At 42.9% G+C, this 25,611-nt stretch overlaps 1 protein-coding gene across 1 annotated transcript in view; it reads right to left on the bottom strand.

Annotated features, from left to right (window-relative positions):
* Positions 1 to 22,702, bottom strand: part of LOC133587451 (cone cGMP-specific 3',5'-cyclic phosphodiesterase subunit alpha'-like) — a 37,285-nt gene extending 14,583 nt beyond the window's left edge. The window contains exons 1-12 of the mRNA XM_061940317.1: positions 22,235 to 22,702; positions 22,001 to 22,153; positions 17,900 to 17,989; positions 17,678 to 17,818; positions 17,533 to 17,607; positions 17,394 to 17,458; positions 8,847 to 8,913; positions 8,719 to 8,766; positions 8,487 to 8,636; positions 6,914 to 7,057; positions 6,771 to 6,836; positions 6,547 to 6,693 (exon numbers count right to left, since the gene is read on the bottom strand). Of these exons, the coding sequence (XP_061796301.1) occupies positions 6,547 to 6,693; positions 6,771 to 6,836; positions 6,914 to 7,057; positions 8,487 to 8,636; positions 8,719 to 8,766; positions 8,847 to 8,913; positions 17,394 to 17,458; positions 17,533 to 17,607; positions 17,678 to 17,818; positions 17,900 to 17,989; positions 22,001 to 22,153; positions 22,235 to 22,702 (1,614 nt within the window). The remainder of the gene's footprint in view (positions 1 to 6,546; positions 6,694 to 6,770; positions 6,837 to 6,913; positions 7,058 to 8,486; positions 8,637 to 8,718; positions 8,767 to 8,846; positions 8,914 to 17,393; positions 17,459 to 17,532; positions 17,608 to 17,677; positions 17,819 to 17,899; positions 17,990 to 22,000; positions 22,154 to 22,234) is intronic.
* Between the last annotated feature and the right edge of the window lie 2,909 nt (positions 22,703 to 25,611).

Genomic DNA, 25,611 nt, shown 5'->3' with positions numbered 1-25,611 from the left:
CCCTCAACCACGCCCTCCCCCACCACCCACCTCCCGAAATCGGAGGTCTCAAGGTTGGCAAGTATGTTTTAAGCATACGCGGTGCATTTATTTAAAAAACGCATCACTTTATGAGAGCTAACAAACATAATAAAACATTATTTACTGTATAATGTCTGCTGTCATTAGGATGCCGATTGATAGAATCTTGTTATAGTCCAGTTTAGATGAAGATTGACTGTCTTTTCGTGTCTTTATCGCCATCCCTGGGTCTAAATTGGCTGTCAAAGTTGACCAACAATACGTCCTCATCCTTCTACTATCCAGGTGATAGGTATGACGCAGCTTACTAGTCGATCATTGGCACACAAGCTTCTGATCACGGTGCCACTATAAATAGTTTAGCGCTTATAATAACAATATCACAAATACTTGGTTAATATTCAAGTCACGAAATGTAAATGGAGTATTGTTGGTGCTATTTGGATGGTTATTTATTGGGTTTTATTGGCGAAGTTAAGATCTAAAAGCAGACTTTTATTTAAGTGTATTTACCAGGGGTGTAACGGTACACAAAAATGTCGGTTCGGTACGTACCTCGGTTTAGAGGTCACGGTTCGGTACAGTAAGAAAACAACAAAATATACATTTTTGGGTTATTTATTTACCAAATTTGCAAAATCTTCCACCAAAATTATTTTTCTTAGTGGATTATTTGATGTGAAGTAATCGGAACATTGGATAATACATTCAAAAACTCATAATAACATTGATTTTGATTGAATATTATGTTTTGAGCAATGACAGTTTGAAAGAAAAGAAAAAAAACAGCTTTGTTTTATTAGTAAACATTGCAACTTTTTCTAAATTACATTTAACCTTTAAGCTTTTTTATTTCACTTTTCTTATGTTTTTGTTTATTTCAATAGTATTTTTAGAATGTGCCGTGGGCCTTTAAAACATTAGCTGTGGGCCACAAATGGCCTCCGGGGCACACTTTTGACACCCCTGCTATAGATAATAAAAAAATTAATCTGATAAATCTATGGATAAAAAGCAGAGCCTGGCGACGCATGCGCGTTTATCATAACTCTCTCTCTCTCTCTCTCTCTGCCCCTCCCTCACCAATGCTGCTGCGCGCACAATTTGTTTTGTTTTTAACCCCTTCTTAACCCTGAACGTACATTGAAAATACACGCAACCCGAACTCAAAATGCCGGACATTTGAGGCATTTAAGAAACTCCGCCCTGACAGCTCCGCAAAAGAGGACATGTACGGTAAAAAGAGGACGTATGGTCAGTCTATCGTAGCCCGTTAGCTGCTAGCATGCAGTGTGTTGTGCCTCGGTGTGCATTGTTTACACAACGTGCGTTACGCTACTTAATATGATCGTTCGGTACACCTCCGAACCGAACCGGAACCCCCGTACCGAAACGGTTCAATACAAATACACGTACCGTTACACCCCTAGTATTTAGGAGTTAGAATGCATTAAAAATAAATATACATCCGTCGTCATGTCTTTCATAATGATTGAGAACGATAGGCAAAATTCCCAAGAAAGTGCAGTTCCCCATTCAATTGGACATATTTTTCTGTCAAACAAAAAGAAAGAATACATTTAGTAAGAAAAGATGAATTACTTAAATGATGCATATTGTATATCCAGGCTTTCGCGGGCCACATAAGATAATGTGGCGGTCCAGATCTGGCCCCCGGGCCTTGAGTTTGACATTTGTGTTATAGTACATTGTTGTAGAAGGAAAACCATATAGCTCCAATTTTTCTTTTTATCAAACATGTTTTTAACAAATGTTTGGTGACCTTATACAACATTTACATGAAGATAGATTGAGACATCATAGATAAATCAGACTTTTTTTGTAGCAACTTACTGCTTGGTAGAATTGGTGGCCACTGACTGTACAATGCATGTAACCCTTAAGCCAAAATGACAAAAACCTAGCGCGTTTACTGGGCAACAAATTCATACATATGTTGTTAAAACCTCATTAATGGATAGAATTATTTACATGTTTATTTCCCGATTTAATCACTACTCTGTAAGTAATAACTAAGCATCATCAGCTGGTTTTGATGGTGAATCTGGCCAAATTGCGCACAATCCAAAATAACTAGGTGTGAAGTGAGATCTTGTGAGATTAAAGCGTAACAATATTTCTCGTCTGAAGAAAAAGAAGTCTCGCGGGAAGAATGTGATCAGAAAGTTTTTTAATAGAAGCACATTGACTGCTTTGCATTAGTTACAAACCAGTGACGTGTGGTCACTGGAGGCAGGTGAGGCGTAAAAAGAAAAAATATATATTAAATTGTTATATGTATTCAGTGATTATACTATAAAGTTATTTTCCATTTAACTTCACCAGTTTTAGATTATTTTTATTCAAAATCGCTGAATTTTCACATTTGCCGTTCAAATACTGACAAGAGACGGTGCGGTGATCAGCAGCCAGTTGAGGCACGTCACTCAGTGCCTCAACACGGATTGCGCAATGACTCGGCTAACTGCTGGCCTGCTGTGCAGTGAGACCGTATTGCTATATGAATTATATTATACATTTCCATAGTTTAGTTAGCTGAGGTATATAATGTACAGTGTATTTTGTCAACAACTGTATGTGTGTAAAGTATTTATTGTGCTGAGCAATCATAAAACTGCTGCGAAGACGCACTGTGTGAGGCTCGCGTAATCCCGCCTCCTGGTGCCGGTTAATGCACCCCCCGCCGCAGAACGCACCCCCCGACGGGAGCGCCACACCAACCAAAGCCCACACCCAAACCCTCCACGTGCAAGACCGAATCCACCCAAAAAAAAGTCACTTAACAAGAAGTCAAAAAGTGCAAAAACAACAATGCTCGCGCCGGAGGAGCGTGAACGACTGCAGGCACACAACATTAGGTACACCTGCAGACTGCAGCACGGATTTCATATTTCATTCATTCACAACTTCTCCAACACGAACACCACTGTTCCCGCACTTATAAGTAAAGGTAAGACCATAATAACGTTTTTTTATTTTTATTAAATGTGCTTTTTTGTGTGCTACAGTTGGTATGTGTAAAGTTAAAGTTAAGTTAAAGTAGCAATGATTGTCACACACACACTAGGTGTGGTGAAATTTGTCCTCTGCATTTGACCCATCCCCTTGATCAACCCCTGGGAGGTGAGGGGAGCAGTGTGCAGCAGCGGCGCCGCGCCCGGGAATCATTTTTGGTGATTTAACCCCCAATTCCAACCCTTGATGCTGAGTGCCACGCAGGGAAGAATGCTGGTATGAGCTTTTAAACATAACCCGTTAACTGCTGCCAATCAAATGGTGAATAAGATACTCTTTAGGGTTCATATGTTTGTAAATCTGACTGTGATGAAGTCAGTGCCTCACCAGCCATCAACCTCACCGCACGTCACTGTTACAAACTAAGAACTAGCAAACAGAAGCAATCCCTGCGCCAGCAGCGATATGATTGGACAAGGAAAGATTTTTCAACTTGTCTTTTTTTTAAAGGGGAACTGCACTTTTTTTGGGAATTTTGCCTATCGTTCACAATCATTATGAAACATGACGACGGATGTATTTTTTTAATGCTTTCTAACTATTAAATACATGCGATCAAAAGTCTGCTTACAATGAAGCCTATTGGAGTCGTTTTATTCTGCCTATAAAAGCCTTTAAAAAACATCCAAACGCCTCCATTAAGGTTTTATGTACATGATATATATGTCATGTAGTAACGGGCACATTTGTAATAACATTTAATATTTACGTATTTTGATAATTTTAAGCATATTATTTCAAAAAGGCATCACAACGTTTGCTTTTTTCCCCACTACATCACTGATTTCTACTCACTGCAAAATTCATGAGAGCCAACAAACATAATAAACCATCACTTACTGTACAAGGTCTGCTGTCATTAGGATGCCGACTGATAGTCCCGGTTAAGATTAAAAGTTACTCATAATCCTCGTGAAGAAAAGGGGGGTGAACCAAGCTTCTTTTCGTGTTGTTCTCGCCATTACCGAGTCTAAATTGGCTGTCAAAGTGTACCAACTTACCAGAATACGTCCACATCCTTCTACTATCCAGGTGAGAGGCAGGATTTATTATCTACAATAAACTTTCACTAGCAAAGGAAACGAGGAAGCAGCTTACCACTCAACGATGTAAACATAAGCACAAACGCTAGTGATCACGGCGCCGCTATAAATAGTTTGTCTGCGTTAGCGCTTATAATAACAATATCACGAATACTTGGTTAATATTAGGGGTGTAACGGTACGTGTATTTGTATTGAACCGTTTCGGTACGGGGGTTCCGGTTCGGTTCTGAGTTGCACCGAACGAGTTTCCACACGGACATATTAAGCTAAAGTCTGAACAGGCTGCTCTGCTTTCTGCCTCTGTCTCCTACACAACACCCAGCATTGTCCCACCCACACAACCCTCTGATTGGTTACAACCATAGCGGTAACAGCCAATCAGCAGTGCGTATTCAGAGCGGTAACAGCCAATCAGCAGTGCGTATTCAGAGCGCATGGAGTCAGTGCTTCTGCGGTGGGGTTAGCAGATAGGTGTTTAGCAGGTAAGAATCAGGCAGCGGACTCTCCCCAAATTATAATAAACACCTCCCAGTCAACTACTAGTAACATCACTAATGAGCCCGTTGACCTTCTAGAAACAAACTGCAGCTCGGCTCGCTCGCAGTCCTGGCTTGAGGTGAAGGCTAATTAGCTTTAAGCGTAACGTTAGCTCATTTTGCGGGGGGTGTGTGTGTGTGTGTGTGATAAAAATCCACTACAGGCTTCCCAGATGGTGTAATAAATTAAGCATGATGAGTTGACTTGAAACTGTTACCATGAATTGATTTACGTGGACCCCAACTTAAACAAGTGGAAAAACGTATTGGGGTGTTACCATTTAGTGGTCAATTGTACGGAATATGTACTAAACTGTGCAATCTACTAATAAAAGTTTCAACCAATCAATCAATCAATGTTTAATGTTGTACTTTTTATATGTAGAAGAAAAGTTTTGTCATTTTATTTAATCTGAGCAACAACTTGAGGCAGTTTAATGTTGATTAACGCATTCTTGCCAACCCTCCCGGATTTTCCAGGAGACTCCCGAAATTCAGCGCCTCTCCCGAAAACCTCCCGGGACAAATTTTCTCCCGAAAATCTCCCGAAATTCAGGCGGACTCAGGTCCAAGCGTACCTGCCCAATCACGTTATAACTGTAGAATGATGGAGGGTGAGTTCTTGGTTTCTTATGTGGGTTTATTGTTAGGCAATTTCATTAACGTCCTCCCAGCGCGGCAACAACACACAACAACAGCAGTCACGTTTTCGTCTACCGTAAAGCAGTTCGTCTGCCGTAAACAGCAATGTTGTGACACTCTTAAACAGGACAATACTGCCATCTAGTGCATTTGATGAAAGCACTTTTGTGCGTGCCACACAGCAATGCATCATCAGAGAGGGTGTTCAGCATGGTTAGAAAAATAGTGACAGAGAATAGAACAAGGATGGACAATTCAACCCTTAACTCAACAATGAGTACATGAGTGTTATGTGTGTGTATATGTGTAAATAAATGAACACTGAAATTCAAGTATTTATTTTATATATATAAATATATATATATACAGGTATATATATATATATATATATATATATATATATATATATATATATATATATAGAATACAATAAATATATATTTATAACTAGAATTCACTGAAAGTCAAGTATTTCTTATATATATATATATATATACATATATATATATATATATATATATATACATATACATATATATGTGTATATATATATATATATATATATGAAATACTTGACTTGGTGAATTCTAGCTGTAAATATACTCCTCCCCTCTTAACCACGCCCCCAACAACACCACGCCCCCCACCCCGAAATTTGAGGTCTCAAGGTTGGCAAGTATGGATTAACGTGGACATAATTATTATTATTATACGTACCGAACCTAAATTTTTGTGTACCGTTACACCCCTCGTTAATATTGAAGTCACAAAATGTGAATGGAGTGTTACTGGTGCTTTTTGGATGTTTTTTTATTGGGTTTTATGGGCGAAATACAGGACCACCCATTGGCTATTCTGTAAGCGGACTCTTATTTACGTTTATAACGAGTTAGAATGCATTAAAAAATCCATCCGATGTCATGTCTTTCATAATGATTGTGAACGATAGGCAAAATTCCCCAAAAAGTGTAGTTCCCTTTTAAAAAAAAGACAAGTTGAAAAATGTTTCCTTGTCCAATCATATACTTGGTCAAAGTAGGTTTCCTAAAAACATGGGCACTGTCAAGAACTCTGGGCGCCATGACTCCCTCCTCACCCCCATTACCTGCCAGTCAAGGCCCTTGAAATCATCCCAGCTCTACCACCATACATAGATCAGATCTGACCCCAAATTCTGTCTCGTCTTGTGAGATTAATGTATCGTCACATTCCTAAAAATCACCATTGGATAAATGATACTCCTATTGGTTGACAGCACGCAGTTACCTCTGCTGGTACTTTAAACTTCTCGACCACGCCCAGGTCAAAAAAGCAGCGGATGCCGCACTTGATGAGCTCCAACTCGGACAGTGCAAAGTCACTGAAGCGGAACTCGTGCAGCTCCACGGTCTTGGATTCAGGAATGTTGGCTCTCTGGATGTACGCAACATACGTAATCACAAACAGAACCCTTTTTTTGCCTTGAAAAATGAATATATTAGAATGCCTACCAGAAGTTTGTACATCTCTTTCTGCTCACAGTCCTCAGGTGCAGAACCAAACTTTTCTTGCGTGCTCTGTAGGGCGGAAATGCCTTTTAGCTTCCGATTCTTCAGGGTCCAGTAATAATACTGTAGCATCAGGCGAGGCTTACCAAGATGCTCTGCACATCGCTCGGGGTGGCTTTGCTTTGGTACATGAGAACTTCCTGTGCAATGTCCTTGCTCCACTCGGTCCTGTTGAGTTTGTCGTATGTGTCGCTATTCAGAGTGGACCAGCCGAGGAACTGGGTCAGAGCCTGGAGACATGCAACATATAAGTGTCAATCAAAACTGAGCATCCTTGTCAAATTAAAGGGGAACATTATCACAATTTCAGAAGGGTTAAAACCTTTAAAAATCAGTTCCCAGTGGCTTATTTTATTTTTCGAAGTTTTTTTCAAAATTTTACCCATCACGCAATATCCCTAAAAAAAGCTTCAAAGTGCCTGATTTTAACCATCGTTATATACACCCGTCCATTTTCCTGTGACGTCACATAGAGATGCCAATACAAACAAACATGGCGGATAGAACAGCAAGGTATAGCGACATTAGCTCGGATTCAGACTCGGATTTCAGCGGCTTAAGCGATTCAACAGATTACGGTACGCATGTATTGAAACGGATGGTTGTAGTGTGGAGGCAGGTAGCGAAAACGAAATTGAAGAAGAAACTGAAGCTATTGAGCCATATCGGTTTGAACTGTATGCAAGCGAAACCGATGAAAACGACACGACAGCCAGCGACACGGGAGAAAGCGAGGACGAATTCGGCGATCGCCTTCTAACCAACGATTGGTATGTGTTTGTTTGGCATTAAAGGAAACTAACAACTATGAACTAGGTTTACAGCATATGAAATACATTTGGCAACAACATGCACTTTGAGAGTGCAGACAGCCCATTTCAGGCGCGCTAAGAACATATATTTTTCCACGATTTCAGCACTCAGGTTAACCATACCTAAATAGACACAAAATACTGCATTAAACAAGACTACCCGAATGTACTCGAATGATTGAAAAAAATAAATGTTTTTAAACTAAATTATTGATAAACACAGTTTATGTATAATAATTTACGTAAAACCGCGAGTAATGAATAAAGTTTTCATCAATTAATATATTCTGTAGACATACCCTCATCCGCTCTCTTTTCCTGAAAGCTGATCTGTCTAGTTTTGGAGTTGATGTCAGCAGGCCAGGGACGCTAGGGTCGATATTCCTCTCTTGATCATCTTCGGTGGCATAAGGGACGGTTGCCATCTCTGTCGTAGCATAGCTTTCGTCGGTAAAGTGTGCGGAACAAACGACTGACCATTTCGTCGGCTTTCCCCACACCCTCGTATTTTGAACAAATTTCGTCCAATTTCTTGCCACTTTCGCATCTTTGGGCCACTGGTGCAACTTGAATCCGTCCCTGTTCGTGTAGTTACACCCTCCGACAACACACCGACGAAAGTGAGAAAATGGTGGATTGCTTCCCTATGTAGGTATATTATTCGCTCCGAGAGCGAATAATAGAAAGGCGTTTAATTCGCCAAAATTCACCCATTTAAGAGTTCGGAAATCGGTTAAAAAAATATATGGTCTTTTTTCTGCAACATCAAGGTATATATTGACGCTTACATAGGTCTGGTGATAATGTTCCCCTTCAAGAGTGTAGATAAGAAAAGTTAATTACGTACTTCTGTAATTTGCTCGTCATTCTCATCAAACGGTTTGCCGTCTTTCCTGTTGAAGAAAGTTGCGACGCCGACAATTTCTTCCTTTTTGTTGACGATGGGAAGGGCGAGGACGTTCTTGATCGTCCATCCGCTTTCGTCCACCGCCTCTTTCTGCAAGACCGACGCAGACGTTAGGACTTTCTGAAGACTTGAGACACTAGCGTTCTGAGGTCTTCAGAAAGTTGTGTCTCACCTGAAATGCAAAATACTCATCTGATCCGGCGTTCATCATGTTGCAGATCTAAAGAAAATGAAAATGTGTGTTCAGCATACTAGAGATTGTGTCTTTTTTTCAAAGAATGAAGCAAATGTACAGCTTACAAATCCATTCTCAGCCACATATGCCGGCAATCCGCTGACCAGGGCCCAGTGGTCTGCAGGGGGGCCGCTGTAAAACCGTGCAGGAGCTCGTAAACATGTGTCTCTCTCTCTCATTATTCAACAACCTCCACCTAATACACAAAACTTGATGCTCTCTGAGGAATTTATATTCTCATATTCGGCATCCGCATATTGCACAGAAGCTCACTCAGTTCAGCAACCACTTCAGCCCCAACAATGAGTGTTAAGTAAAGAATGAGTCAGATACGCTATTAAAAGTTTTTACGGTTTACAGTATTTAACTTCTCTTTACAGCAATTTATAAAAAAACAGTTGGGATATAAGAATTGTGAGTCTGCAGTATTTGTCATTGGTCGTTAAAGAGCACACTAGGCTCTTTCACACTGCCTATAAAAGCCGTCTTTTTCCTTTGTCTCTGTATAACCAGCACAGACAGAGTCAATTTATGCGGCTTTGCTGCCTGTGAGGAAAAAGGAATACAATGGTACCCGATCGGCTTACAAGTTTTTGGGGATATGAGCACTCTCTCATCTATTTGTGCTGCTTTAAAGGTTGCGAGCAAAAATTCCGTTTCGGAGCCTCCCGGCCGCTAGTTGCCGTATAGCAGGGCTATTCAATTACCGTATTTTTCGGACTATAAGGCGCACTTAAAATCCTTTCATTTTCTCAAAACTCGACAATGCGCCTTATAACACGGTGCGCCTAATCGACGGAATAATTTTGGTTGTGCTTACCGACCTCAAAGCTATTTTATTTGGTACGTGCTGAAATGATAAATTTGACCAGTAGATGGCAGTCACACATAAGAGGTTCAAGGTTGAAGGTTTTATTTGTCACAGGCAGAGTACACCACAGTGAAATGCATTTTTTTCCCTGCTCTTCAGATATTGCGTACAGTGGGATCCAAACACGAGTTGCAGAATCTAATACACTAAATACAATAAATACAAACATTTAAATAGCTCTGATGTACATTAATTACAAGACAATAAGTTGCACAATAAGTCACAGTAGTTATGGTAGAAGTATCAGTACAAGTAGAAGTACAGTAGTCAAATACAGTACCAGTGCAATATCAAATAGTATAACAGTATATACAGTATATACAGTATAGACAATATATATAGTATAGGAAGCAACAAATATTAAGGTGTCTACAGTTCTTTGGCAGTGACAGTAGTATGAACAAAGGTAATGGAACAGTATGACTTCTTTATACTCTTGTTTTTACATTATTTACAGTCATTGAATGAAGACTATTGTAGTCCGGTAATTACAGTGGTAAGTAAAGTGATTCTTGTGCGTGCGGTTTTGTGCAATTGTGATTGTGATAAGAGATACGTGTGAACTGCAATATGACTCAAAATTGTACATGTTCCATTGAAAATATAGAACATTACACACGGTGCTCAAAAATCTATCAAAATGTTTTAGTACGACTTTGGTAAGCTATGAAGTCGCACCGCTTGATAGATTGTACTGTGCTTCAACATATGAGTATTATTATGGTGTGTGTATAAGGTAAGACATATTATCTGGCGTTTTGTTTCGCAATATTATGCAAAAGCAACTTTTCTTACTTTCTGGTACCTGCTGATCTGTATTTGGGATCTGCATAAGTCCTGAAAATTTGCACGCGTCCGCCTTTGTAGTCCGTGCCGACACCATAGTCGATAAGCTTCTTCTTTTTCTCTATCTTCTTGTTATTGGACATTCAACATCCACTGTTGCCATTTCTAATATAAAGTAGTGTGAAGTTCTTACTTATATCTGTCAGTAAACTCGCCATAAAAGCACTAAAACATACCGGTGTAGTGAGTTTACATTATTCACCCAAGGAACTTTAGTTATTAAAGAGTTCCGGTCGGACGGTTTTTCATTACATTTCTAGTGTTGTTGCATTATTGAGCCACGGATGAGAAGATGCTGCTCTGTTATTGATTGAAGTAAAGTCTGAATGTCATTAAAACTGTTAGCTCCATCTTTTGACACTTCTTCCACTCCTGTCCTTGCACGCTACACCGCTACAACAAAGATGACGGAGAAAACACGCTGTCGAAAGTGAACCACGTAAATAAGACCCGCCCACAAAACGGCGCATCAGAAAGTGACTTGAAGATGATCTGTTAAACATAATCTATGCAACATTTTGACCAAAGAACCACTATTACATGTTATGTAGACCCCAAGAAGTGTTTTACATTTAGAAAATAAATAAATATATGACCACTTTAATGCGCCCTATAATCCGATGCGCCTTTTGTATGAAAATAGACTTGACTAGACCCGCTCATCGGCAGTGCGCTTTATAATCCGGAAAAAACAGTACATAATGAAGAGGGTCGCAGCTTCATGAGTTCAAGGGCTCGGGAATGTGGATGTTTCGTCAGGAAGTGCCCCGGCAGGTTATATTCCTTTGAGACTTAGTTTACTTAATTACAACGTTAACACACCAACTTTCACACTGCACGGTCAATAAATTCAAAGTTTTAATGAATACTTACCACGCTACTGTATTTTAATGTTGGTCATTATGATGGTACTTGGAGAGCCAAGTGTATTCTGAAGTGGTACTTGGTGGAACAAGTTTAAGAACCATGCAAAATTTCTAATTTAAAAGTTGTTCTTTTTAAAAGGCATGTTATATTGTACAAAATTGTACTGTTTTGGGGGGCCAAGTACGGATTAATTCGATTTTAATTAATTTCAATGGACAACGCTGTTTAGCGGTAAAAGTTTTCACGCTGTAGCAGAAAACCGGGACAGAGATGTGAAGTTTGTTGTGTTGAAAACAGTGTCGCTGTCTTGAAAGTATTTAGGCTGTCAGTGTGTAAAGGCGCACTCCATCCATCCATCCATCCATCTTCTTCCGCTTATCCGAGGTCGGGTCGCGGGGGCAGCAGCCTAAGCAGGGAAGCCCAGACTTCCCTCTCCCCAGCCACTTCGTCCAGCTCCTCCCGGGGGATCCCGAGGCGTTCCCAGGCCAGCCGGGAGACATAGTCTTCCCAACGTGTCCTGGGTCTTCCTCGTGGCCTCCTACCGGTCGGACGTGCCCTAAACACCTCTCTAGGGAGGTGCTCGGGTGGCATCCTGACCAGATGCCCGGACCACCTCATCTGGCTCCTCTCGATGTGGAGGAGCAGCGGCTTTACTTTGAGCTCCCCCCGGATGGCAGAGCTTCTCACCCTATCTTTAAGGGAGAGCCCCGCCACCCGGCGGAGGAAACTCATTTCGGCCGCTTGTACCCGTGATCTTGTCCTTTCGGTCATAACCCAAAGCTCATGACCATAGGTGAGGATGGGAACGTAGATCGACCGGTAAATTGAGAGCTTTGGCTTCCGGCTCAGCTCCTTCTTCACCACAATGGATCGATACAGCATCCGCATTACTGAAGACGCCGCACCGATCCGCCTGTCGATCTCACGATCCACTCTTCCCTCACTCGTGAACAAGACTCCGAGGTACATGAACTCCTCCACTTGGGGAAAAATCTCCTCCCCAACCCGGAGATGGCACTCCACCCTTTTCCGGGTGAGAACCATGGACTCGGACTTGGAGGTGCTGATTCTCATCCCAGTCGCTTCACACTCAGCTGCGAACCGATCCAGTGAGAGCTGAAGATCCTGGCTAGATGAAGCCATCAGGACCACATCATCTGCAAAAAGCAGAGACCTAATCCTGCAGCCACCAAACCGAATCCCCTCAACGCTTTGACTGCGCCTAGAAATTCTGTCCATAAAAGTTATGAACAGAATCGGTGACAAAGGGCAGCCTTGGCGGAGTCCAACCCTCACCGGAAACGTGTCCGACTTACTGCCGGCAATGCGAACCAAGCTCTGACACTGATCATACAGGGAGCGGACCGCCACAATCAGACAGTCCGAAACCCCATACTCTCTGAGCACTCCCCACAGGACTTCCCGAGGGACACGGTCGAATGCCTTCTCCAAGTCCACAAAGCACATGTAGACTGGTTGGGCAAACTCCCATGCACCCTCAAGGACCCTGCCGAGAGTATAGAGCTGGTCCACAGTTCCACGACCAGGACGAAAACCACACTGTTCCTCCTGAATCCGAGGTTCGACTATCCGGCGTAGCCTCCTCTCCAGTACACCTGAATAGACCTTACCGGGAAGGCTGAGGAGTGTGATCCCACGATAGTTAGAACACACCCTCCGGTTCCCCTTTTTAAAGAGAGGAACCACCACCCCGGTCTGCCAATCCAAAGGTACTGCCTCCGATGTCCACGCGATGCTGCAGAGTCTTGTCAACCAAGACAGCCCCACAGCATCCAGAGCCTTAAGGAACTCCGGGCGGATCTCATCCACCCCCGGGGCCTTGCCACCGAGGAGCTTTTTAACTACCTCAGCAACCTCAGCCCCAGAAATAGGAGAGCCCACCACAGATTCCCCAGGCACTGCTTCCTCAGAGGAAGACGTGTTGGTGGGATTGAGGAGGTCTTCAAAGTATTCCCTCCACCGATCCACAACTTCCGCAGTCGAGGTCAGCAGAACACCATCCGCACCATACACGGTGTTGGTAGTGCACTGCTTCCCCTTCCTGAGGCGGCGGATGGTGGTCCAGAATCGCTTCGAAGCCGTCCGGAAGTCGTTTTCCATGGCTTCCCCGAACTCCTCCCATGTCCGAGTTTTTGCCTCCGCGACCGCTGAAGCCGCACACCGCTTGGCCTGTCTGTACCTGTCCGCTGCCTCAGGAGTCCCATGAGCCAAAAGAACCCGATAGGACTCCTTCTTCAGCTTGACGGCATCCCTCACCGCCGGTGTCCACCAACGGGTTCTAGGATTACCGCCACGACAGGTACCAACTACCTTGCGGCCACAGCTCCAATCAGCCGCCTCGACAATAGAGGTGCGGAACATGGTCCACTCAGACTCAATGTCCAGCACCTCCCTCGTGACATGTTCAAAGTTCTTCCGGAGGTGGGAATTGAAACTCTCTCTGACAGGAGACTCTGCCAGACGCTCCCAGCAAACCCTCACAATGCGTTTGGGCCTGCCAGGTCTGTCCGGCATCCTCCCCCACCATCGCAGCCAACTCACCACCAAGTGGTGATCGGTAGAAAGCTCCGCCCCTCTCTTCACCCGAGTGTCCAAAACATGAGGCCGCAAATCCGATGACACAACTACAAAGTCGATCATAGAACTGCGGCCTAGGGTGTCCTGGTGCCAAGTGCACATATGGACACCCTTATGCTTGAACATGGTGTTCGTTATGGACAATCCGTGACGGGCACAAAAGTCCATTAACAAAACACCACTCGGGTTCAGATCCGGGCGGCCATTCTTCCCAATCACGCCTCTCCAGGTTTCACTGTCGTTGCCAATATGAGAGTTGAAGTCCCCCAGTAGAACGAGGGAATCACCCGGGGGAGCACATTCAAGTACTCCCTCGAGTGAATCCAAAAAGGGTGGGTACTCTGAGCTGCTGTTTGGCGCGTAAGCGCAAACAACAGTCAGGACCCGTCCCCCCACCCGAAGGCGGAGGGAAGCTACCCTCTCGTCCACCGGGTTGAACTCCAACATGCAGGCTCTGAGCCGGGGGGGAAACAAGAATTGCCACCCCAGCCCGTCGCCTCTCACTGCTGGTAACGCCAGAGTGGAAGAGAGTCCAGCCCCTCTCGAGAGAACTGGTTCCGGAGCCCTTGCTGTGCGTCGAGGTGAGTCCGACTATATCCAACCGGAACTTCTCTACCTCGCGCAGTAGCTCAGGCTCCTTACCCCCCAGCGAGGTGACGTTCCACGTCCCAAGAGCTAGCTTCTGTAGCCGAGGATCGGACCGCCAAGTGCCCTGCCTTCGGCTGCTGCCCAGCTCACATTGCACCCGACCTCTATGGCCCCTGCTATGTGTGGTGAGCCCATTGGAGGGAGGACCCACGTTGCCTCTTCGGGCTGTGCCCGGCCGGGCCCCATGGGGACAGGCCCGGCCACCAGGCGCTCGCCATCGTGCCCCAACTCCGGGCCTGGCTCCGGAGGGGGGCCCCGGTGACCCGCGTCCGGGCGAGGGAAATCTGAGCCTCGGTTCTTGCATTTCCATAGAAGTCTTCGAGCTGCTCTTTGTCCGATCCCTCACCTAGGACCTGTTTGTCTTGGGAGACCCTACCAGGGGGCATGGAAGCCCCCGGACAACATAGCTCCTAGGATCATTGGGACACGCAAACTCCTCTACCACGGTAAGGTGGCAGCTCAGAGAGGCGCACTCAGTTATGCAATATTATGAGGGATTTCTGTGTTAAAAAGGCTGCTGATTGTTTGTAATATTACTAGTATTACTAAGTAAAACTAGCTATGCTTAACCCAGTCATACACTTGTATTGGCAATAGGGCTCTAGCCTGCGGTTAAGCATAACTTCCTACGGTCTGCAGTGTCGCATGTTTAGCTATTCCTCCTCCTCCTGGGATGATATTTGTAAGAAACATAGTTTATGTCGTAGACACTGATATCCAAATGAACCCCGATTGAAATACAAATTAAATTTGGGTGGTTGATGAGCCTTTTGTTTGCTTTTTTGGTCGTTGTACTCAGTTATGCAATATTATGTGGGATTTCTGTGTTAAAAAGGCTGCTGATTGTTTGTAATATTACTAGTATTACTAAGTAAAACTAGCTATGCTTAACCCAGTCATACACTTGTATTGGCAATTGGGCTCTAGCCTGCGGTTAAGCATAACTTCCTACGGTGTGTAGTGTCGCATGTTTAGCTATTCTTCCTCCTCCTGGGATGATATTTGTAAGAAACATAGTTTATGTCGTAGACACTGATATCCAAATGAACCCCGATTGAAATACAAATGAAATTTGGGTGGTTGATGAGCCTTTTGTTTGCTTTTTTGGTCGTTGTACTCAGTTATGCAATATTATGTGGGATTTCTGTGTTAAAAAGGCTGCTGATTGTTTGTAATATTACTAGTATTACTGTGTAATACTAGCTATGCTTAACCCATTCATACACTTGTGTTACCAATTTGTTCTCTAGCTTGCGGTTAGCATAACTTCCTACGGTGTGTAGTGTCGCATGTTTAGCTATTCCTCCCCCTCCTGGGAAGATATTTGTAAGAAACATAGTTTATGTAGTACAGACTGATCTCCAAATTCACCCTGATTGAAACACAATTGAAATGTGGGTGGTTGATGAGCCTTTTGTTTGCTTTTTTTGTCTTTGTACTCAGTTATGCTATATTATGTGGGATTTCTGTGTTAAAAAGGCTCCTGATTGTTTGTAATATTACTAGTATTACTTAGTAATACTAGCTATGCTTAACCCATTCATAGACTTGTATTGGCAATTTGTTCTCTAGCTTGCGGTTAGCATAACTTCCTACGGTGTGTAGTGTCGCATGTTTAGCTATTCCTCCTCCTCCTGGGAAGATATTTGTAAGACACGTAGTTTATGTTGTACAAACTGATCTCCAAATTCACCCCGATTGAAACACAATTGAAATGTGGGTGGCTGATGAGCCTTTTGTTTGCTTTTGTGGTCTTACTCAGTTATGCAATATTATGTGGGATTTCTGTGTTAAAAAGGCTCCTGATTGTTTGTAATATTACTAGTATTACTTAGTAATACTAGCTATGCTTAACCCATTTATACACTTGTATTGGCAATTGGGCTCTAGCTTACGGTTAGCATAACTTCTTACATTGTGTAGTGTTGCATGTTTAGCTATTCTTCCTCCTCCTGGGATGATATTTGTAAGAAACATAGTTTATATCGTAGAGACTGATCTCCAAATTAACCCCGATTAAAACACAATTGAAATGTGGGTGGTTGATTAGCCTTTTGTTTGCTTTTTTTTTGGTCGTTGTACCCACTTATGCAATATTATGTGGGATTTCTGTGTTAAAAAGGCTCCTGGTTGTTTGTAATATTTCTAGTATTACTAAGTAATACTAGCTATGCTTAACCCATTCATACACTTGTATTGGCAATTGGGCTCTAGCTTACGGTTAGCATAACTTCTTACAGTGTGTAGTGTTGCATGTTTACCTATTCTTCCTCCTCCTGGGATATTTGTAAGAAACATAGTTTATGTCGTAGAGACTGATCTCCAAATTAACCCCGATTGAAACACAATTGAAATGTGGGTGGTTGATGAGCCTTTTGTTTGCTTTTTGGTCTTTGTACTTATGTAATATTATGTGGAATTTCTGTGTTAAAAAGGCTGCTGATTGTTTGTAACATTACTAGTATTACTAAGTAATACTAGATGACTAGTAGATGACTACTGAAAATTGTATTCTAAATCGAGTTACCGTATTTTTCGGAGTATAAGTCGCACCGGAGTATAAGTCGCACCTGCCAAAAATGCATAATAAAAAAGGAAAGAAAACATATATAAGTCGCACTGGAGCCCGGCCAAACTATGAAAAAAACTGCGACTTATAGTCCGAAAAATACGGTAATAAACATTTTGGTATTGTAATAGCTTTGATCCTGAACAGAGTATTTTTCTGTTTCTATCATTTCCCACGGAAAATAAACATGTCAGAACTGGACTCGCTACTTACGGGATGACTTTAATCTCCTCTTTGTCTTCCAGCAGGTAGTCAATAATTTTGTAGAAGTTGATTTCCTGATGGTATTGAACAAAGTAGGTTATTTGATATAAAAATGTAAAGAAAGTAACATGATGTGTGATGAACATACTCTGCCATCAGGTGTCTTGGGACCCTTGTAAGGTTCCTGTTCCCCAAGTTTGATGGGCCACTCATCAAAGAACTCCTGAAGGTGAAAGCAAACATATCAGCACAGTATATTATTTAGGACATACTTCTAGAACTATGCTCCTTACTTTGTCTCTGGTCATGTCCAGGAGTCCCACAGAGTACCTCTCACACTTGATGTAAGTCCTGACCGTGTACAAGGCCTTGTGAAACTGCCTCTCGATGTCCGTCAGTTCTTCAAACACTTTGCTGGCAGACCACAGCAGAACCTGCAGGTGTGTGTACTCACCTTAACTTATTATTGTTATTTATGTGGCACTCTTTGCCAATTAGGGAATTTGTGTTTTTACCTGGCTTCTCCTCGACTCCACGTCCCACATGTAAGCAGTGTGAGCTTGGAGGACAACCACGGCAGCAAAGTTGACATATTTATTGAAGAGCTGTCAGAAACAAAAACAATAGGCGTGTACTTGATCGTATTTGACTCCCTATTGATTAGACAGTAGAGCAACTCTCCGATGCATTCCTGCAGTGTCACCTGACCTTTCAGCGTTTCCACTCTCATTGGATTGTACTGTTTAGGTTGAGTTTTAAAATGTACAGGTCAGACGCCCATGTTGGGTGGGCAACAAGGGCTCCTTTATTATTGGTTTGAAAGAATTATTACAAACCCCGTTTCCATATGAGTTGGGAAATTGTGTTAGATGTAAATATAAACGGAATACAATGATTTGCAAATCATTTTCAACCCATATTCAGTTGAATATGCTACAAAGACAACATATTTGATGTTCAAACTGATAAACATTTTTTTTTTTTCAAATAATCATTAACTTTAGAATTTGATGCCAGCAACACGTGACAAAGAAGTTGGGAAAGGTGGCAATAAATACTGATAAAGTTGAGGAATGCTCATCAAACACTTATTTGGAACATCCCACAGGTGAACAGGCAAATTGGGAACAGGTGGTTGCCATGATTGGGTATAAAAGTAGATTCCATGAAATGCTCAGTCATTCACAAACACGGATGGGGCGAGGGTCACCACTTTGTCAACAAATGCGTGAGCAAATTGTTGAACAGTTTAAGAAAAACCTTTCTCAACCAGCTATTGCAAGGAATTTAGGGATTTCACCATCTACGGTCCGTAATATCATCAAAGGGTTCAGAGAATCTGGAGAAATCACTGCACGTAAGCAGCTAAGCCCGTGACCTTCGATCCCTCAGGCTGTACTGCATCAACAAGTGACATCAGTGTGTAAAGGATATCACCACATGGGCTCAGGAACACTTCAGAAACCCACTGTCAGTAACTACAGTTGGTCGCTGCATCTGTAAGTGCAAGTTAAAACTCTCCTATGCAAGGCGAAAACCGTTTATCAACAACACCCAGAAATGCCATCAGCTTCGCTGGGCCTGAGCTAATCTAAGATGGACTGATACAAAGTGGAAAAGTGTTCTGTGGTCTGACGAGTCCACATTTCAAACTGTTTTTGGAAACTGTGGACGTCGTGTCCTCCGGACCAAAGAGGAAAATAACCATCTGGATTGTTATAGGCGCAAAGTTGAAAAGCCAGCATCTGTGATGGTATGGGGGTGTATTAGTGCCCAAGACATGGGTAACTTACACGTCTGTGAAGGCGCCATTAATGCTGAAAGGTACATACAGGTTTTGGAACAACATATGTTGCCATCCAAGCAACGTTACCATGGACGCCCCTGCTTATTTCAGCAAGACAATGCCAAGTCACGTGTTACATCAACGTGGCTTCATAGTAAAAGAGTGCGGGTACTAGACTGGCCTGCCTGTAGTCCAGACCTGTCTCCCATTGAAAATGTGTGGCGCATTATGAAGCCTAAAATACCACAACGGAGACCCCCGGACTGTTGAACAACTTAAGCTGTACATCAAGCAAGAATGGGAAAGAATTCCACCTGAGAAGCTTAAAAAATGTGTCTCCTCAGTTCCTAAACGTTTACTGAGTGTTGTTAAAAGGAAAGGCCATGTAACACAGTGGTGAACATGCCCTTTCCCAACTACTTTGGCATGTGTTGCAGCCATGAAATTCTAAGTTAATTATTATTTGCAAAAAAAAAATTAAGTTTATGAGTTTGAACATCAAATATCTTGTCTTTGTAGTGCATTCAATTGAATATGGGTTGAAAAGGATTTGCAAATCATTGTATTCCGTTTATATTTACATCTAACACAATTTCCCAACTCATATGGAAACGGGGTTTGTATACTAATTGTAATAATAATGTGATTGAATGTGTTTACTAGTCTTACACAGAGCAGACCTTTATGATGTTACCCACCCAGACTGGGCGCCATCCTTGAAAATTGGACGAGAAGTACCCAACTCACAACCTGTTGATCCATAGTAATCCAAAAATCCCAAAAAGAGGTATCAATATCAGATATAACCCTTTGCAAACCCCATCTAACGTCTGTCTGTAGGAAACTTTCACGTCCTCTTTCAAATTTCTCAAAGTTGACGTCATTGTCTAAGCAAAAGTGCGAATAATATTTAGAAAACTGCCGCAGGCGAATAAACAAAGTGATGACACACAAGACTGATAATCCTTCGCTAACGAAAACCCATGTATTGTGTCCAGTAAGTTTAAGTTTAAGGACACTACATTAAAAAGTTAAAGTATCACTGATAGTGTGGCAGTGTGGTGAAATTACCCTCTGCATTTGACCCATCCCCTTGTTCCACCCCCTGGGCGGTGAGTGGAGCAGTGAGCAGCAGCGGTGGCCGCGCTCGGGAATCATTTTGGTGATTTAACCCCCAATTCCAACCCTTGATGCTGAGTGTCAAGCAGGGAGGCAATGGGTCCCATTTTTATAGTCTTTGGTATGACTCGGCCGAGTTTTGAACTCACGACCTACCGATCTCAGGGCGGACATTCTAACCACAAGGCCACTGAGCCGGCTATTAGGGCTATTGACCTGATCTGAATAACACCAGACTAGCCCCTCGAGTTCAGTTCAAAAGTTCGACCAGTGTAAAGGCATTGTCAGACTCCTACATTGGCATATTAACCTCCTACTCAGTGGCCTAGTGGTTAGAGTGTCCGCCCTGAGATCGGTAGGTTGTGAGTTCAAACCCCGGCTGAGTCATACCAAAGACTATAAAAATGGGACCCATTACCTCCCTGCTTGGCACTCAGCATCAAGGGTTGGAATTGGGGGTTAAATCACCAAAATGATTCCCGGGCGCGGCCACCGCTGCTGCCCACTGCTCCCCTCACCTCCCAGGGGGTGATCAAGGGTGATGGGTCAAATGCAGAGAATAATCTCGCCACACCTAGTGTGTGTGTGACAATCATTGGTACTTTAACTTTTTTTAACTTTAAAGGCCAATATCCACTGCAGTGGACACTTGTATTTTTAGTCAAATTTGTAACTCTAAAAAAACAAATAGAGCAAAAAGAAATGTCCAATAAGGAGGAAGCTGGTGGTCATAATAAGAATATAGCCAACCTTGAGACCTCCGATTTCGAGAGGTGGGGGGAGGGGGTGGGGGTGGGCGTGGTCGGGGTGGGAGGTGGCTAAAAGGGGAGGAGTATATTTACAGCTAGAATTCACCAAGTCAAGTATTTCATATATATATATATATATATATATATATATATAAGAAATACTTGATGTTCAGTGAATTCTAGCTATATACATATATATATATTTTATTATATATACAGTATATATATATTTGTATATATATATTTTATTATATGTATATATATATATATATATATATATATATATATATATATATATATATATATATATATATATATATATAAAATAAATACTTGAATTTCAGTGTTCATTTATTTACACATATACACACATAACACTCATCTACTCATTGTTGAGTTAAGGGTTGAATTGTCCATCCTTGTTCTATTCTCTGTCACTATTTTTCGAACCATGCTGAACACCCTCTCTGATGATGCATTGCTGTGTGGCACGCACAAAAGTGCTTTCATCAAATGCACTAGATGGCAGTATTGTCCTGTTTAAGTGTCACAACATTGCTGTTTACGGCAGACGAACTGCTTTACGGTATACAAAAAAGTGACTGCTGTTGTTGTGTGTTGTTGCCACGCTGGACGGACGTTAATGAAACTGCCTAACAATAAACCCACATAAGAAACCAAGAACTCGCCCTCCATCATTCTATAGTTATAATGTGATTGGGCAGGTACGCTTTTTTATATTGTGGAGGACCTGAGTCCGCCTGAATTTCGGGAGATTTTCGGGAGAAAATTTGTCCCGGGAGGTTTTCGGGAGAGGCGCTGAATTTCGGGAGTCTCCCGGAAAATCCGGGAGGGTTGGCAAGTATGATATAGCGTAGGTACCCCCGGTCCTTAACTTTCTGGAAATGTAGCCCTTAGAACAGGTTTGTTCTACAGACTGTAGACCTGAGCTGTGTGCTCACCTCCTGATCACTCTTTGAGAAAGCGTCGGCGCCCTGCTTGTTGAGGGCCATGACGACGCCTATCGGTTCCTTCTCGCACATGATGGGAGCCGTAATCATATTTTTGGTGGTGTATTTGGTCTGCTTGTCCACAAAGTCGCTGAAATGAGAGTCCTGAAAGTAAACGGACACAGGAGAGGACGTAAAACACGATGCAACGCTCCAAGACCACAGAGCAGTGTCGGATCCACTCACCTTCTTCACGTCGGCGATGTTCTGAGGCTTTTTGGAGTGTGCCGTCCACCCGACGATCCCCATGTCTGTGGGGAAAACAATCTCCACGTTGGGGTTCACCAAATTTTTGTCAAACGCCGAATTGTGCGTGACGTCGAAGAGGATGGTGGACAGCTCGGGCGTTCCGTTGCGGGACCGGTAGCCGAAGTAGCTGCAGCGATCCGCCTGCACCAGCAGAGCGATCCTCTGGAGGATTTTGTGCAAGGCTTTCTCCATAACCACCTCGCCTTGCATCTCCTTGATCAGCTCGAATAAGAACTCAGCCTCCTGGATGGTGGAGACGTCCTTGTAAGAGGACGGGTCTTTGACCTGCACCTGGTTGTTGAAGGCAGCTGTGATCATATCGGCCTTAACCTTTTTGTCGTAGTATTCCTTGGCAAACTGGGGGTTGTTGTCAAGGAACTTCTCCACTGTGTCCTTGTCGCCCATTTTTGCTTTCGCAAGTTTGGATATCCCTTCTGTTGCGTTAACTTGGAAGAGCAAATCAGTTCCTACCTCCAGAAGATGTGACGGTGCTGTACTCACTGAGGCATCGTCCAGGTCCTACTTTTTCCCTGGCTAACCCGGTGGTAAGGGGATCCCAAAGGGCACTAATGACTTTTGACGCAAGCGTCATAAAGCCTTCTTAACTTGTAAATCCCACCACTTGACATTTTGCAAGCGTCAATCGCATCCCAGGTAATGACAGTTATGGCACCAGCAGTGTGAGGTTAGGAACTTCAGACAGCACCTTTTATACTTGTTGGGTTAAGAGTCATCCAAACATTGCTGTGTGAATTCTAATCAAATTAAGTCATATTTACGTGCTGGATTTACGTCGAGAAAGGAATAATCCCTTTTCAGAGGTACAATTGACAGGATTAGCAGGGCGGTGCTTAGAGTTGTGATTCTAGGGCAGGGGTCAGCAAACTTCACTATCAAAACAGACATCGTGCCACCTTATCCACTACAGAAAAATAGTAGAGCCGCAAAATGTAACACAGCTTTTAAAGGCCTACTGAAACCCACTACTACCAACCACGCAGTCTGATAGTTTGTATATCAATGATGAAATCTTAACATTGCAACACATGCCAACACGGCCGGGTTAGCTTACTAAAGTGCAATTTTACATTTCGCGCGAAATATCCTGCTGAAAACGTCTCGGTATGATGACGTCTGCGCGTGACGTCACGGATTGTAGAGGACATTTTGGGACAGCATGGTGGCCAGCTATTAAGTCGTCTGTTTTCATCGCAGAATTCCACAGTATTCTGGACATCTGTGTTAGTGAATCTTTTGCAATTTGTTCAATGAACAATGGAGACTGCAAAGAAGAAAGCTGTAGGTGGGAAGCGGTGTATTGCGCCGACTGCAGCAACACAAACACAGCCGGTGTTTCATTGTTTACTTTCTCGAAAGATGACAGTCAAGCTTTACCATTGGCCTGTGGAGAACTGGGACAACAGAGACTCTTACCAGGAGGACTTTGAGTTGGATGCGCAGACGCGGTACCGTGAGTACGCATGCAGCTGCGGCTTCCAAACATTTGATCGCTTGCCATGTGCGTGCCGCTAAGTGCATGTCACGTACGTAACTTTGGGGACTTTGGGGAAATATATGTGCTGTATGAACTTTGGGCTGTGGGATTGAGTGTGTTGTGCAGGTGTTTGAGTTGTATTGGCGGGTTATATGGTGTTTGTTATGCGGGATTAATTTGTGGCATATTAAATATAAGCCTGGTTGTGATGTGGCTAATAGAGTATATATACATGTCTTGTGTTTATTTACTGTTTTAGACATTCCCAGCTGAATATCAGGTCCCACCCGCCTCTCACAGCATCTTCCCTATCTGAATCGCTCCCACTGCCCTCTAGTCCTTCACTCTCACTTTCCTCATCCACAAATCTTTCATCCTCGCTCAAATTAATGGGGAATCGTCGCTTTCTCGGTCCGAATCGCTCTCGCTGCTGGTGGCCATGATTGTAAACAATGTGCGGATGTGAGGAGCTCCACAACCTGTGACGTCACGCGCATATCATCTGCTACTTCCGGTACAGGCAAGGCTTTTTTATTAGAGACCAAAAGTTGCGAACTTTATCGTCAATGTTCTCTACTAATACCTTTCAGCAAAAATATGGCAATATCGCTAAATGATCAATTATGACACATAGAATGGACCTGCTATCCCCGTTTAAATAGGAAAATCGCATTTCAGTAGGCCTTTAAAGTTTTAAAATGCTCCATCTTATTAATTTTTTATTTTACTGGAAAAGCAAATCCGTCCATGTGAATTAAAAGTATTTTTCTTTTTTTGGCAAGTATTCATGGTTAGCTTACTCAAGGCGTTGCACACTCAAGAAGCTGAACTGAACACACAGGCTTCCAGTCTCTTTTTCTTGCTTTTTTTGCGCCTCAGCTTGTGTGATTTCACGGCCTCACAGACAGTCGGAAATTATGGAACTCTTTTTAAAAGTGCAAACTTTTCTCACTCCGGGTTTTCCAAAAAATCGGAGGGAGCCATAACAAGGAGCCAGAAAAAACGCGGGTTGATGACAGCTGGGAGTACTTTTGCCTCTATATTTCTAAAGTGAGAAATTTGTTGTCAAAACTGGATCTCGAAATGATCATTCACGCGTTCATTTCGTCTCGCATTGACTATAGCAATTCTCTTTTCACTCTCTTCAACAAGTCAACGCTAAAGAGACTTCAGACTGTACAAAATGCGGCTGCCAGACTTTTGACCGGTGCACCCAGAACAGCCCATATCACCCCCGTTTTATCCAGTCTTCATTGGCTTCCAGTTAAATTCCGCATTGAGTTTTAAGATTTTAGTCCTGACATTCCGTGCCTTGCATGGTTGGGCCCCTCAGTACATCACTGACTTGCTATGCCCCTACTCTTCAGGGCACAGCCTCCGGTCTTCAGGTCAGGGTCTTCTAAAGATCCCAAAAACTTGTTTTAAAACCCGTGGAGACCTGGCATTCCAGGCTATAGCTCCCAGACTCTGGAATAACTTGCGCCAGTCCCTCCGTGATCTTGACTGTGTTGAAACTTTTAAGAAACATTTGAAAACTTCTCTTTTTTTAGTAAAGCTTTTAGTTAATGCACCTTTTAACTATGATTTTTAATCCACGATGTATCCTTTTTATGATGTTTCCCCTGTTGTTATAAATTGAATTGTTGCTTTACTTCACCTATGTTTTGTACAGCGCTTTGTGATTTTATCTGTGAAGAGCGCTTACCGTATTTTTCGGAGTATAAGTCGCACCGGAGTATAAGTCGCACCGGAGTATAAGTCGCACCTGCCGAAAATGCATAATAAAGAAGGGAAAAAACACATATAAGTCGCACTGGAG

The sequence above is a fragment of the Nerophis lumbriciformis genome, linkage group LG02 (assembly GCF_033978685.3).
Source record: "Nerophis lumbriciformis linkage group LG02, RoL_Nlum_v2.1, whole genome shotgun sequence".
NCBI classification, from domain to species: Eukaryota; Metazoa; Chordata; class Actinopteri; order Syngnathiformes; family Syngnathidae; genus Nerophis; species Nerophis lumbriciformis.
This window is presented reverse-complemented; position numbering and strand designations above follow the sequence as displayed.